Genomic DNA, 13,669 nt, shown 5'->3' on the forward strand with positions numbered 1-13,669 from the left:
TTAATTAATTGATAATTTTTCAAAATTGTCAAAATTTGTCAAAAAACTAATGACACTCCCATCAACCACTTTATACATGTGCTAATTGTACCTTTAGTTCTAGTAAGTAAATGCTATCATACTAAAATAGTAAACACAGTAAACATTATACCTGCTAAACATCAGCATGTTAGTTAGCATGGTCATGGTGAGCATGTTAGCAAGGTGACATTAGCATTTAGCTCAAACCACTGCTGTGCCTAAGTGCAGCTGTTCCCAGCAGGATTTTACTGAAATAAGTGAAATTATAGTTCATTACATTTATTTAAATTATTTGATAGAACTACTGATGTTTATATGTGAGTATGTGTGTCCATTTTCATTGCGTTGAGTATGTTTGTGTGTGTGAGACGCCTGTGATTTTGAGTATTGAGTTTTGTGTTTTCATACATGCAAATTTGAGTGCACTTCTTGAGACAGATGAAAAAAAGTCAAAACAAGCGTGATTGCTTGGAGACCTTTTTACAGCTTGTACACATCCACTCAGTTTTCAGCCTAATAGTTCCCTGATGCAATGAAACCAGAGGATGTTAAAGCGATGCTGCGTACCCTGAACTGTGTCCCAGTAGGGAGGAGACTTTAAATGAAAAGGTCAGATCTCATCCACCTGTTAAAGAGCAGATGCCACATCAGAGCAATACTTGGCAGGGGTAGCAGGTATCGTTGTTGGGCACACGACACGCACTTGGCACAGGTGCAGGTATGGCTATACTGCTCATGCACATAAACTCACAGACATACAAATCTCTCTCTCTCTCTCTCACACACACACACACACACAAGATGCCTGACCCCTCTCCCTGGGAATGAAAGATATGGGCAGAGAATAGAAACAGAACCTTTTCCAGGGATGATCACACTGGCTACACAAAAGCCTTGACTGTTGATGATGTATAAAGGTCGTGGTGTTGTCATGGGACTCCACTTACACCGGACTGAGCCTTCAATCAGACCAGGAGATATTTGTCAAACAGGCCACTGTCTCACTTAACCATGGGCTACAATAGACAATTAACTCCTGACGATGTTCACCACTTGTTAAGAGCCCTGTCTTTTTTGTGTTTACGAAGTACACACCCATATGCACATACAAAAGCATGAATGAACACACATACACACACTACCTGGAAGCTGCTATTTCCACTTTACTCCTGGCAATGGCTGCCGCCCTCTGTGCCCCCTCCACAGCCCGATCCACCTTCTCTTTCGTTTTGGGGTTCTTAAGAGGAATCAACTGCTTCCTTATTCCACGCACCAGCACGTTATTTTTGTACTTCCCTTCTTCTTTGGTGCCATCTGGGAAAACTGTGCACCCGTAACCGTGGCGCTTGTTGTTAAGCCATTCTCCCTCGTACTTCATCCCGTTGGATCTCTCTGAAACACCAAATCCATTGCGCTTGTCATTCTTCCATTCGCCCATGTAGCTTTCGGTGGTGGTGGCATCCACATGGTCCTCTAGAGGTAGGTCCTCATCTGGCAGCTCGCCGTCACCGATGGATATGGTAGAGTTGGCATCACTGGAGCTGATGCGGCTCATGGTGGCATCACTGCGTGCTGAGCTGCGCTTGCTGGAGATTGAGGTCCGAGAGTCAGACTTGCGCAACTGCCGGAGGCTGCCGAAGAGTGAACCCCGGCGGAACAGGCCCTTCTTCTTGCCGGTGACAACCTCGCTGTCTGAGTGGAAGTTAAGGACGAAGCCGCCGCGGCTGCCTGTTGGTGTGTCTGCAGGGGAGGAGAGGTCCTGGAGCACTGTGCCGTTGCTCTGCTCAGAACGCAGGGAGGCCAGAGATGTGCGGAGTGGAGAGCGGATAACGGTGGCCATACCATAAGGAACACTCTGACGCACGCCGTAGCCATGCCGCATTCCACCCATCCACTGGCCTTGATAGGTACCTGAGGAACAGGTAGACATGGGAAAATGAGTCATAATAGTCACAACTACTGTATACATCAGATCCTATAAAGCACTGGTTCCATTCGTTTGGGCTTATGACCCTTTAAAAAGAAATACTATCTACTTGTAACCCATCCTCACATGTTGCATTCCAATGAGCTGTGAGTGCCTCCACCAAAGAGAGATGATTTTTCTTTCTCAAATTGTTTCATTTGACCTGAAAGACTACAAGTATCCAGTTTTTCCCTCAAGAAACAAGCAGAAATACCAAAGTTGTTTTGTTTTCTTTGCTATCCTGTAAATCATCTTGAGACTCTCCAGGTTGAGAACCACTGCTATACAGGATGACACAGTGCCACACAGTATTCAAAACAGTCATCCCATCCCTTTTACAATTTCCCTAAATTGTAGATACTGTGCTTATCAGGTAAAAAGGTAAGTACGTTAGAGACATTAAAACTGCAAGTCAGAAAGGCAACAGTTACAAACAGCAAATATTTTCCCCCCAAAAAACCATGGCGCTTCAGATTAAAAGTTATACTATATTCTATTTTTAGATGCTTAAGATCAGAAAATCCATGTTTAATAGTACTACTTGGGTGTACTGAATTAGGCTTCATTTTCTGAGAAACACTGGCCATCAGTTCCAGGAAGAGACAGTTAATACAGGCTGGTATGATAAAGCACAGTCAGATATGGTCTCATTATGCATATGATTTTTAAGAAGCAAATGTTAGTTAGTATTCTTAGTTACAGTTAGTTCATACTAATCAAATCTTTGGTTGATATTTATTCATTATTTTTATCATGATTTTGGTGTTACCATATCATCTGTGAACCTTGAGTCTGTATATCTGCACTTAAAACAGAGTCCTTAAAACAGTATTACCTATGGGAGCAAAGAGGAGCCTTGCTGTAGGGGTGCCCAGTATGTCAGCTAATGAAATGTTTTCTCTCCTTCCCCTCAGATCTGGGACTGTGAGCATAACTAACTCAATCACAAAGATTTGATTAAGGTACTGATACCCCCACTGACAGTCGGCACATTCACCACCATCCACTTGTCTCTGACGACAGGGAATTGCTATGAGTCACATAATGAGAGGAATACTTCATTAATCCCATTTGGTGCTGCTGAGCCCAATCAGCATGTGCCGGCCTACTGTAGCTTCTTCCAAGCATCATATTACAATCCTGATCCTAATAATAAGAAAGGCCTGTTGATCCAGCACTCGCATTTCATTGACCAATACAATGAAATAAGCCATAATGGTCGGATTCTGAGGGGAAACGATATACTAGCCTGGGCAGGAATTTAGATGGATAAACAGTGTGAGATTAACAGGCTGGCTCTGCTCTGCAGTTCAATTCGGTGACCCTGCAGATCAAGTTATCAGCATGTTGCAGGGTCAGATGGCCAGATGTTCTGTAGATCCTCTAGGATCAGCTGATTTCCCAAGCCCAGCCCTCATATGTGAAGCATTTATTCTGCACCATAAGGCCTTGGTTAGTGGAGATGATGCTCACAAATCACCCTGCGACTTGTTTTATAATCAGAAAGAACTGCTTGCTGCTACTGTCGCTTGCAAACACTTGCATCTGTAGGATGTTCTCTGTCCCTGATCACACAGATCTCTAGACAAACTCAATCTGTGGACACAGCACTGATTAGTGACATCAAAGCTCTGACAGACGCCTTGCACTAACCTCTAACTTTCAGTAAGTCAAAAAGTGTATCCTGTGTGTGAATGCATAGATATATTTGTGTGTATTTTCAGCACTTTAGAACTATTAATCTTAACTTCATAAAGTCATTTAGAAATTGGACAATGCACCCAGTGTGTAAATACATTTTCACTTGTTTCCATTGATATGCACCTTTTTTTCTAGAAAGTGTCAGTATATTGACACTTTGCAGAACTGTGACCAAAAGCAGAACTTTCCTATGAGTGTGTATTAAACAAGTTTATTTTCATTGTAAACAGTGACCCACACACTGACACTCTTAAAGAGATGTGTTAAAGCAGTGAAGGTTCAAATGTGAAAATGACAAGAGAAGAAGGTGATAGTCTGGCTATAATTGGCTCCAAACAGACTGATTTGCTCTGATTTCCAAACTCCTTCTAGGCAGGGCATGATGCCACTGAGCAGGCAACAGGAGTCACTCTTCTCCCACTGTCATATGAGAAGCAACCAGCAGTTATCAGATGAGATGCGCCTTGGAATAAGAGATGAAGCATTATTTTAAATTGCTTCCAAAAAGTTAACACTACCACGGTAATAAGTAATGATGATGCGCTTGACCACGGTGCGCAGTGCGCAATCTCAGCTCCAACTCAGATCATAACAGATGGAGATTCATGCACTGATGCTTTTCCATTAGCCTCCCTCAGTTTTAGTCTGAGCATCCTCTCTCTCTCTCTCTCTCTCGAACACACACACACTCACAGGCTACATAACACATCACTAGTCACAGCCGTTAAAGCGACACACACGTTAGAAACAAACCTTGGGCCATATTTATAACACAGGGTTTCTTACCGCCATCGCCATAGGTTTCGATCCCATATCCATCTTGCAGCCCGTTGCTCCAGGTACCGTCGTATCTAGCAGGTGTGTTGTGACTTTGCCGAATGCCGTACCGACCCTTAAAACCGTGACTCCACTCTCCGCGGTAGATCCACTTTCCTTTATTCTCCACACCGAGACCATGCCTCTTCCCCTGGGACCAGTAGCCCTTGTAGGTATTCCCGCTGGGCCAGGTGTACACCCCTACTATCTCAAAGCCGTGGGACCAGGACCCGGCGTACTCGCCCTGGCCCTTGGGTCCGGTGCAGATGCCGTGTCCGTGGGCTTTGCCATCCTCCCACCCCCCGCAGTACGTGCCACCGTCGTCGAAGTCAAACCTTCCGCCCGTCATTCAGATATAGGCTGGAAATAAAGCAGATCGTGCGCTGCTGCAGACTCAGGCGTCTCCAGGACCGAGGTTGTGGGATCCAGGACCGGTGGTGTGTTGAAAGGATGAGCCAACAAGAAGATGACTAGAGGAACAAAAAAATTGGAGGGTCAAGATAGTAGAGTGGTACTTCCAGGCATTGACATGTAATGCAAAAGGCATTTGTAATGGTAAGTGTAAAGGTATGAATGGTGGGCGTCATTTACCGGAGGCGCACGCCGGGTTCTCCGATGTGTGTTGCTCGTCTCCCCCCTCTCACCCACTGATCACAGAGGGAGAGAGAGAGGCGTCGAGTCCCTGCTGAAGAAAGACACTGGGCCAATCGCAACGTCACGCCAAAGGGACCTCCCACTCTGCCCCCCCGCCCCCCCCCCCTCCCCATAAAGCGATGACAAACCACACTAAACATTTGAAAGACGCGCCTCACCTTTACACATGTGTAAATTCCCGCAATTGAGTGTTCTCATAATACCCAGAAGGATTTATAGTGTGACTGGTAAGTGAATTATACAATTACTATTAAACTATAATTTGTTTCAGCTATTATATTACATTGCTATCATATTCAATTCAATGCAATTCAATTCAATAATATATATAATAATATATAAGGTGATAGCATGAATATAGGTTAAGTTTAACTTTAAAAAAAAAAAATATTGATCATAAACATTTCATATTCATATGAGATACATATTACCTTTCTGTTGAAGGTACCTCATTTTCTGATTTTACACTCTAACAGTGATATTCCAATAAATACTTGTCGTTTTGCGTTTTTATTCTTGTAGTATTTTATGATTAAAACTACTTATGAGAGCTAAAGCACTTGCAGTGGTTGCAAACATGATTCCATAGCTGTATAAGAAATCCCACTCTCGAATTTACAAAAATAAGAAGGAAATTAGTAATTAATTAGTAAGAATTAGTAACCTACTACGACGATGGTGGCCTTTAATACCAGGCTCTCATTTTTTGAATCAGTGCCGACTACAAAAACCTTGTGTGGACCACTAGTAGCCTGCACATCAGAGGAATAGATGATAGCGACCTCTGCTGCACAAATGTACTTATTGCATGACTAAATAATGGTAGCCTTTGTACGCTATAGTTTTGTAATTGTATTGTGTACAGTATATAGTGAAGTAATGTAAACCATTTGTGGTATTTTTTTTCTTACATTCTGAATTATTATATTTACATTGTAAACCTTGTGCAACCTGCTTTGACAATACTGTAATGATGCATATTAAGGAAATGTGAATGATGACTATGACTCTAATATACTGTACTACTACCACTACTACTAGGCTACTATTACTACTACAGCTACTACTACTACTATATGAAGAATAATAAGTGCAGGAACAACAACAGCACAAAAAAGAGCAGTTAGAGACTGTATGCAGTGCAAAATAAATCAGTATTTTTCTCTGAACAGTTTGTTCTGAAATTATGTCAGAATGAAGAGAGGCGTATCAACGTTACCCTCCGAGCCTGCAGGGGGTGTATTTTGCTGACTGTAATATGATGTGCTGCCCTCACTTGTCCCCTAAAACACTAACAGATAAAATGGCGTCTGAAAACATGTCTGAGACCCAAGATGAGAAAGCAGCTCTTATAGCGACGGAATCTGTGCAAGATGAACACCAGCAGTGTGTTACAGTCGCAAAACAAAGCGAATCTAAACTGACGCTTTATCACTGGACGCAGTCTTTCAATTCACAGAAGGTGGGTGTCATTATGTTTCAGCACCACAGTGCAGTGGACAGCTCCTCGTCAGAGTTTCGATTAGAAATTTGGTTTAAGTTACTCTGGATGACGCTGCGGTTTTCGCTCAATAGCTCACTCACCATCTGTCCTGCATAAAAAACACATATATACAATCCATTATCACTACAGTATTCGTTAAAGGGAATAGTTTGTTTACCTTTAAGCACTATAGCGGAAGACGAATATCTTAGCGTTTCAGCACCACAGTTCAAAGGACAGCTCCCCATTAGAGGTTTAATTAGAAATTTGTAAAATATGTCTGTTATTGTTGATGGTACTGTAGTTTTAGCTTCATGTCATATGTCTTAAATAAAATTACTAAAACTGATATACAACACATCATCACAGTACTTATTAAGGGAATAGAAGAGGAGTGTGCCAATTTTTCAGCATCATATTTCAGTGGACAGCTCTATTAAAATTCATCTGGTGTTAAAAGGCTTCTCAGGATTACAATAGATCTTCAAATATCCTTGTTACCACTGGACAGTACCTGTACTTCTGTTGAACATTGGGGAAAAAACATCAATGTTGGCTTTTCTTTTTGAGAACTTTGCCCTGAAGATACAGAGTAAGTATTTTGGCCTTGTCCACGGTCTTACTAGTTTTGGTTCATTTTCTTATGAATATGTAGTGTTTGGTATTACTAGTAATTCTACCACTAAAGACAATGAGTCATTAAACATTAATTTGATTGTACTAGTAGGAAGAAAGGACACATTCATAAATCTAGGTACTCGAATCAACATAATTCTAAGTCTTTAAAACTGATACAAAGCAGTACATTAGAATAATTTTGTACTTTTAGATTAAGAAACTTTGTAAAACACGTGTATAATATTGATATACTGTATATTTTAATATTTGTATCCACTTAGTTGTATTCGTGATGGATGTGTGTTGTTGTTGTTACTTGTCCAATGTGGTTGGAATGTAACCTTGCAGAGTACACCTGCTCTTTGCCGTAATGTATGTGGTAAACACTAACATAGATGAAATATTTTCTTCTCCATGGGACAAAATTTTCTGGAGGGGGTTTAGGGTCCCTGACACAAAAATGTGTCTCTTGGTTTAAGCCAAGCTACCCAACGTTAAAGTGACAGTCGGTGTATTGTGAACTGATTAGCTGTGATGTTTAATAAACAAAAGCAGCAAATCCTCTGACATTAAATTCAAAAGCATCCGTATTTTGTGAAAGGGAAAAGTACAAAAGTGTTCAGATTGCATAGTTTCAAGAGAGCAAAACATACAGACATGGTGCCCAAAAACCTGTAAGTTAATTACTATGATATCAGATGGCCTTAATCAAGTATTTATAGGCCCACCTAAACTTCTGTTGACAGTCATGGTTGTTGCTTTGCAGGTGCGCCTGGCTATTGCAGAGAAAGGTTTGCACTGTGAGGAGTATGACGTTAGCCTACCACTCAGTGAACACAATGAGCCTTGGTTCATGCGGCTGAATCCCGCTGGCGAGGTGCCGGTCTTAGTGCACAATGACAACGTCATCTGTGACCCAACACAGATCATGGACTACCTGGAGCAAAACTTCAATGATGGTGAGACTAAATAAAGACTGTCAGTGTTTCACAGACCTGCAGCCCAAAACTCTCGCTCACTGTTAAAATACACTATAGTAGGGTTGGATAGGTATAAGGTGGGCTCCATTTGACTAGTTTCCTTCTTGTTTTAGTACATTGTCTTCATCTTTCAGCATTTTTGGTTGACTTTTATGTTTGATGTAAATTTTGTGTAGTTCATTTTCAATCATTTATTTATTTTTTTTTTTTTTAATTTTCCATTTTCTCTTGGTTTGCATTGATCCATTAGCTTTGTTCTAAGGGTCATCCAGATGGCTTAAAAGGAGAGAAAATTTGGTAAGCATGGAACTATCTAAGATATTGAAAAATAACATGTTTAAATAACCGATATTACACAACATAACTGTACTTTTCCTAACCCGAACTCTAGTGTATTGTCCCTAAGACAAACTTACATACAACACTTGTTCTTTTGCCAGTATTCTCTATTGTCTGTTTTACTTGTAAGGAGAAAAAGTGTAAGGAAACAAAGTGACACCTTACACCATTGCGCCTTCCTTTACATGGATTGTTTGTCTCCAGAAGGCACTCCCAAGCTGATACCTGAAGAGGGCAGTACGTACTATCACAGAGTGCAGCACTACAGAGAGCTGCTGGACTCACTACAGATGGATGCCTACACCCACGGCTGCATCCTCCACCCTGAGATCACAGTGGATTCCCACATACCTGCATATGCTGCCACAAGCATACGAAGTAAGATACACTGAGATGCACTCCAGTAGTAGTATATACATATACATTTACCAGGCGCATCTAGAAATGGATAGGACCCCCTTGTACCTACCCAACAACCATTTTGTAGGCACAGATTAAACAAAGTGTTGGAAACTTCCCACAGAGATCTCACTTGATGCCATGATGGCACCATGAAGGCTGTGCAGAACACCCTGTTACACTTAAATCTTCCTCTACCTACTCAACTTTTCTATTCTATGGTGGTTTATTTGAGCCCTCCTGTGTATTTGATACGTCAATTATTGTCAGTCCCTTATCTCATCGTGTGGGTGTCCATCCCACAATGCAGCCCAGTCTATAATTAAGTTAAACACCTCTCAGTCTTATACTTACCGTTGATGTGAGACTGTCTGTTTGTAGGAGGGAGCCGTTCGCATGACGGAAAGGTGACCCACACACAGACACATTCTTACATTAGTATCATGAAATGTATCTAAGTTTTGTTATACTGAAAACCATAGTGTCTTTGTTTGTCTTTAACATGCTGCTATGTTTTTGTGTGACAGCACAAATAGGAAACACTGAGTCAGAGCTGAAGAAATTGGCAGAGGAGAACCCGGAGCTGAAAGATGCTTACATTGCAAAACAGAGGCGCTTAAAAGTAAGTCATTCAAGTTAGCAGAGTGCTATATAAGCCAAACTGTTGTTCCTACATGATTTTGACTACTACTTCTATTTGTTCAAAACTTAGTAAAATATTTAAAATAAGTTATTATGTCATAGAAATATTAAATTATAATATATAATATAATATATAATATATAATAAGCTGAGCAAAACTGAACACAGGTGAAGACTGAAGAAACTGAACTAACAGAACAAAGGATCCAACAAAACTGAACTGAAAACCAGGACTAAAATACAATCTGAACTGAGGGAATGGGAAACATCTGACCAATCTGAGAACAGGCAAGGAGCTGATAGGCTGAGGGAAACACAGGGAGCAGGGCAGGGCCGATGAGACTGATACAGGTCAGGTGTGAAGGTAACAGCAAGCTGGGGAAAAACACTGAGAGCAGGGCAGGGCTAATGAGGTGTGTAGGGAAAAACGGGCTGGGGAGAAGTGCAGGAACACAGAAGGGAAACACAGAGCACACAGAAAACCAAAACCTAGAAAACACAATCCTCTTAAAAACTAAGACCGAGAAAGCTGTCAGTACAAACTGAAATAAAAACAAAGACAGACTAACTAGTAAAGGCAACTAAAATAACAATGCCAGAATCTTTTAAAGACCCACCAAAACCAGAAGACAAAAAACATAAACAAATTAAACCAGAAGATCACATATCACAATATTAGATCTCTGTCTATTTACTTAAAGTGAATAACAGAACATAAGAAATGAAGTTATACACTGACTGGTATAACTTAACAAAATATACATGAAAATAACTTAAATACAGAAGTAACATTTCTCCCACTCAGTCCAGTCTTCACAAAACAGAGAGAAAAAGTCTGAGGGCATCTGGTGGACTGGTGGACAATGGTAGCTATAAGGAATATAGAGTCAGACTCTCTAGAGTCTCTAGAGTCAGTGACAGAACCATGACAGTAGGTCACTGTCACACCACAGAGAGCCAATGCAAGAGAGCTATATCAAGTGTTAGCTAGCTAGCTAGCTAGTTAGTTTAATGTATTACATTGATTTAACTAAGTAAATAATAATAAGTATTTATAGTCGATGGATAGACAGACACTTAGTAAAACAGAAATATATTTAACCCCTATAAACAATGGTCTATAGATCAAGCTAGAGCACATTTTATTTGCAGATACTGAAGAGTGCAGTATTAGGTATTGTGTACATGGAAGTTATTTTTTTGCAAAATAATCTGCCTTAAAAAGCATAAAATTAAGGCATTACAACATCTTTATATGTTATGAAGTTTACCAATGAGCCTTAAACTTTAATTCATTTTTTTTCCCAAACTCACAGCTTCTGTAGTTACTGCTCTCGTCCTCTGTCGTGTGTAACAGAAGTACATTTGCAACTAACTAATGCATTTATTTATGAAAATGTTTCTGCAGTCCAAGTTGTTTGACCATGACAACATGAAGTACCTGAAGAAGCTTCTGGATGAATTGGAGAGTGTGATGGACCAGGTAGAGACAGAGCTACAGAGGAGGGTGGAGGAAACACCAGGTAGCCATGGCAACTTGTCACCTAGCAACCGTTGTACCATTAATAGCATTAACACAGCAGTAGAAATAATTATATTACTTATTATAAGTCAGCCTACAATGTGCCAGTGGTGACTCTCACAATTAAATTATGATGACAGAAGCATCTTGAATTTATTTGTTATTCTGACATCCTCCATGTCTCCTCCTCTATCCTCTTCCTCTCGTAGAAGAAGGCAGTCAGTCCTGGCTGTGTGGGGAGTTCTTCAGCATGGCTGACGTATCACTGGCTGTCACCTTACACCGCCTCAAGTTCCTTGGCCTCTCCCGCCGCTACTGGGGCAACGGTAACCGTGTCAACCTGGAAACATACTACGAGCGAGTGGTGCAGCGCCTGGCCTTCAGGAGGGTTCTGGGCCATGTCAACAACATCCTGATCTCAGCTGTGCTTCCTGTGGCGTTTCGTGTGGCCAGGAAGAATGCACCGGTTATTTTTGGTACCACTCTGTTGATAGGCATTTTGGGGGGAGCGACTTACCTTGCGTTTCTTTACATGAAGAAGAGGCTGACTGTCTTCAGCTGAGGAAGCTGAGAAGTCGTTCAAGTGGTTTAGAACAGAATTGTGAGTGTGGGAGGTAGTCATGGATCAAAAATAAGAGAAATATTGCCTTCATCACAGCACATTTCAATTGTCTAAAATTAAAATACATGGGAGAATTTGATCATTCATTAGAAATCATTAATATGTAATTGAAACAATACTTAATTTGCTAAGCAATGTGCTATCTATGTTCTCTGTGTTGCTGGTTGCACAAATTGCACTTTAAGTCATCCTCACTATGTGACATCTGCATTACACACCAAAGGATTGACTTGAAAGGACCATATGGAAGTTTTTACATGATTTTCCCATTTTTTACAATTCAAAAATACCATATTTGGTTTGTTGTTAGAGCGCTATAAGTTAAGAGCCAGCTTTCAAACAACATTGTTCTGGCTATCTTCAAGCTGGGAAGTTTGTCTTTACAATCCCATAAATAGCACATGAATGCACCATTCCTCTCTGACAAAGCTGAAAATACATGTCCAAGAATCTACTGTATTATATAACTTTGACACAAACATAAACAAGTACTAGTAGATTTTCATACTGCACTTATATTAATGGAAAACAATCGCTGACTAGGAGAAGGAAGCAACATATTTATTAATTAATGAAAATGAAAATACTACAAGGTAAACCTGATTTATAGTAAATGGGCTAAAATGTGCAAAAATACCAGTATAGTCTTTAAATACATATTTATGTGTGCTTAAATCACCATATTAAGAGCCTAATAGCCTATGTTTTGCATAATGTGTGCTTTTTCCTTTGTTGTTTCATTGTTGTCAATATTTGCATGTAAGGAAATTAAAAACAAGTGTGCTAGAAGTCCACAGTCTGCTTTCTGTGACCAGGTCTGCCAGCATATGACATACTGATCCACCCAGCACTTAAGCCACATCAAGACTTGTTTCTATATTTGACAAAAATTCACAAAGACTAATTTGCTCTGTAGGTACCCCCATCATCACACCTGTGCACATGTTTTCCTGTATGACTTATGGCGCATTGTTTGATAGATTCTCTATGTAACAATAGTTGAATGAATGCTTTTCAGATCTCATTTACCTCTCCAGGCTATCATATCCAACATCTGTCTGGAATTAAAATGCTCCTAAACAATCTCCAGTGTTTCCTGTCAATTAAATGTAATTGAGAATGGCATTAAAATTCACAACTCAGCATAATTTAATAAGCTCATCGTATATCACAGGTATATATCAAACAATGAAAGTGTCTTAATCACATTTTCCAGGGTCTGGATGTAAATCAACATCTACAGTAATTTGTTTGCCCAGTCAAAACCTCCTGGCCAACACTGACATTTAACATATGCTCAGCTTTGATTTAAACTCCTCCTCACGTGAGCTCAGCCTCACATAAAACAGACACATGCATGGCCTTTCAAGCATGGCCTTTGTTTTCAGTGTCCAGGGGGACTGGGTAGTGTCACTGTCAAAGAAATACCTCACATGTGTTAAAGCCACATGTGAGCTGAGCTGTCAAAGGACCATAAGCTCATACTAGTGTGTTACCTCAGGAAAATCATACTCCTGCAAATGGAAACCAAAATGTCATCATTTTTTGCTACAGGGCTATATCACACAGGTGTAATTTTAAGGGATAAGGGTCAAAGTCATAAATAAAGTATAAATGCATACATTCTACTGAGACATACAGTATTTGGTCACCTAAATTAAAAGTATTTCTGCATCAGGCTATAAACAAAATATTTTTGGACTTTTGACAAAGTGCCATCTTGATAAATATTTAGATTCATATTTTTAAAATAAATAAATGAGAACCATGGTGTAACTGCATTACAGAGAAACTAATAACTTTGAGGGACACATATGATAATATTTAGCTAACATGAACCAAAGCCTCTAAAAAGGCATATTAAGTTAATTTAAAAACCCAATAGCTATGTGTTGGACTTTTTCCA

At 40.2% G+C, this 13,669-nt stretch overlaps 2 protein-coding genes across 4 annotated transcripts in view; one reads left to right on the forward strand and one right to left on the reverse strand.

Annotated features, from left to right (window-relative positions):
* LOC122972450 (junctophilin-1-like) overlaps positions 1-5,193 on the reverse strand; it is a 31,781-nt gene extending 26,588 nt beyond the window's left edge. The window contains exons 1-3 of the mRNA XM_044339563.1: positions 5,096-5,193; positions 4,475-4,974; positions 1,164-1,932 (exon numbers count right to left, since the gene is read on the reverse strand). Coding sequence (XP_044195498.1) covers positions 1,164-1,932; positions 4,475-4,853 — 1,148 coding nt within the window. The 5' untranslated portion in view covers positions 4,854-4,974; positions 5,096-5,193. The remainder of the gene's footprint in view (positions 1-1,163; positions 1,933-4,474; positions 4,975-5,095) is intronic.
* A 59-nt stretch (positions 5,194-5,252) lies between these two features.
* gdap1 (ganglioside induced differentiation associated protein 1) lies at positions 5,253-12,848 on the forward strand. 3 transcript variants are annotated; one of them, XM_044339566.1, is made up of 6 exons: positions 5,253-5,385; positions 8,026-8,218; positions 8,783-8,956; positions 9,505-9,599; positions 11,028-11,142; positions 11,351-12,848. In XM_044339566.1, exons 2-6 carry the CDS (start codon positions 8,113-8,115, stop codon positions 11,701-11,703), a joined length of 843 nt encoding a protein of 280 aa, XP_044195501.1. In that variant the 5' UTR covers positions 5,253-5,385; positions 8,026-8,112; the 3' UTR covers positions 11,704-12,848. The 3 variants fall into 3 exon arrangements, with proteins under 3 accessions (XP_044195501.1, XP_044195499.1, XP_044195500.1); XM_044339564.1 differs by lacking the exon at positions 5,253-5,385 and adding an exon at positions 6,079-6,620; XM_044339565.1 differs by lacking the exon at positions 5,253-5,385 and adding an exon at positions 6,084-6,620 and having other exon boundaries at positions 8,786-8,956.
* Positions 12,849-13,669: the final 821 nt, after the last annotated feature.

Source organism: Thunnus albacares, chromosome 21 (genome assembly GCF_914725855.1).
Source record: "Thunnus albacares chromosome 21, fThuAlb1.1, whole genome shotgun sequence".
Lineage (NCBI taxonomy): Eukaryota > Metazoa > Chordata > Actinopteri > Scombriformes > Scombridae > Thunnus > Thunnus albacares.

Bases quoted from the DNA above. Each gene is read 5' to 3' on its own strand.
- gdap1 (XM_044339564.1), top strand. From the start codon at position 6,417: ATGATGTGCTGCCCTCACTTGTCCCCTAAAACACTAACAGATAAAATG. The intron at 8,957-9,504 runs GTAAGATACACT...TTTGTGTGACAG, and splicing joins TGCTGCCACAAGCATACGAA to CACAAATAGGAAACACTGAG. The intron at 9,600-11,027 runs GTAAGTCATTCA...ATGTTTCTGCAG, and splicing joins CAAAACAGAGGCGCTTAAAA to TCCAAGTTGTTTGACCATGA.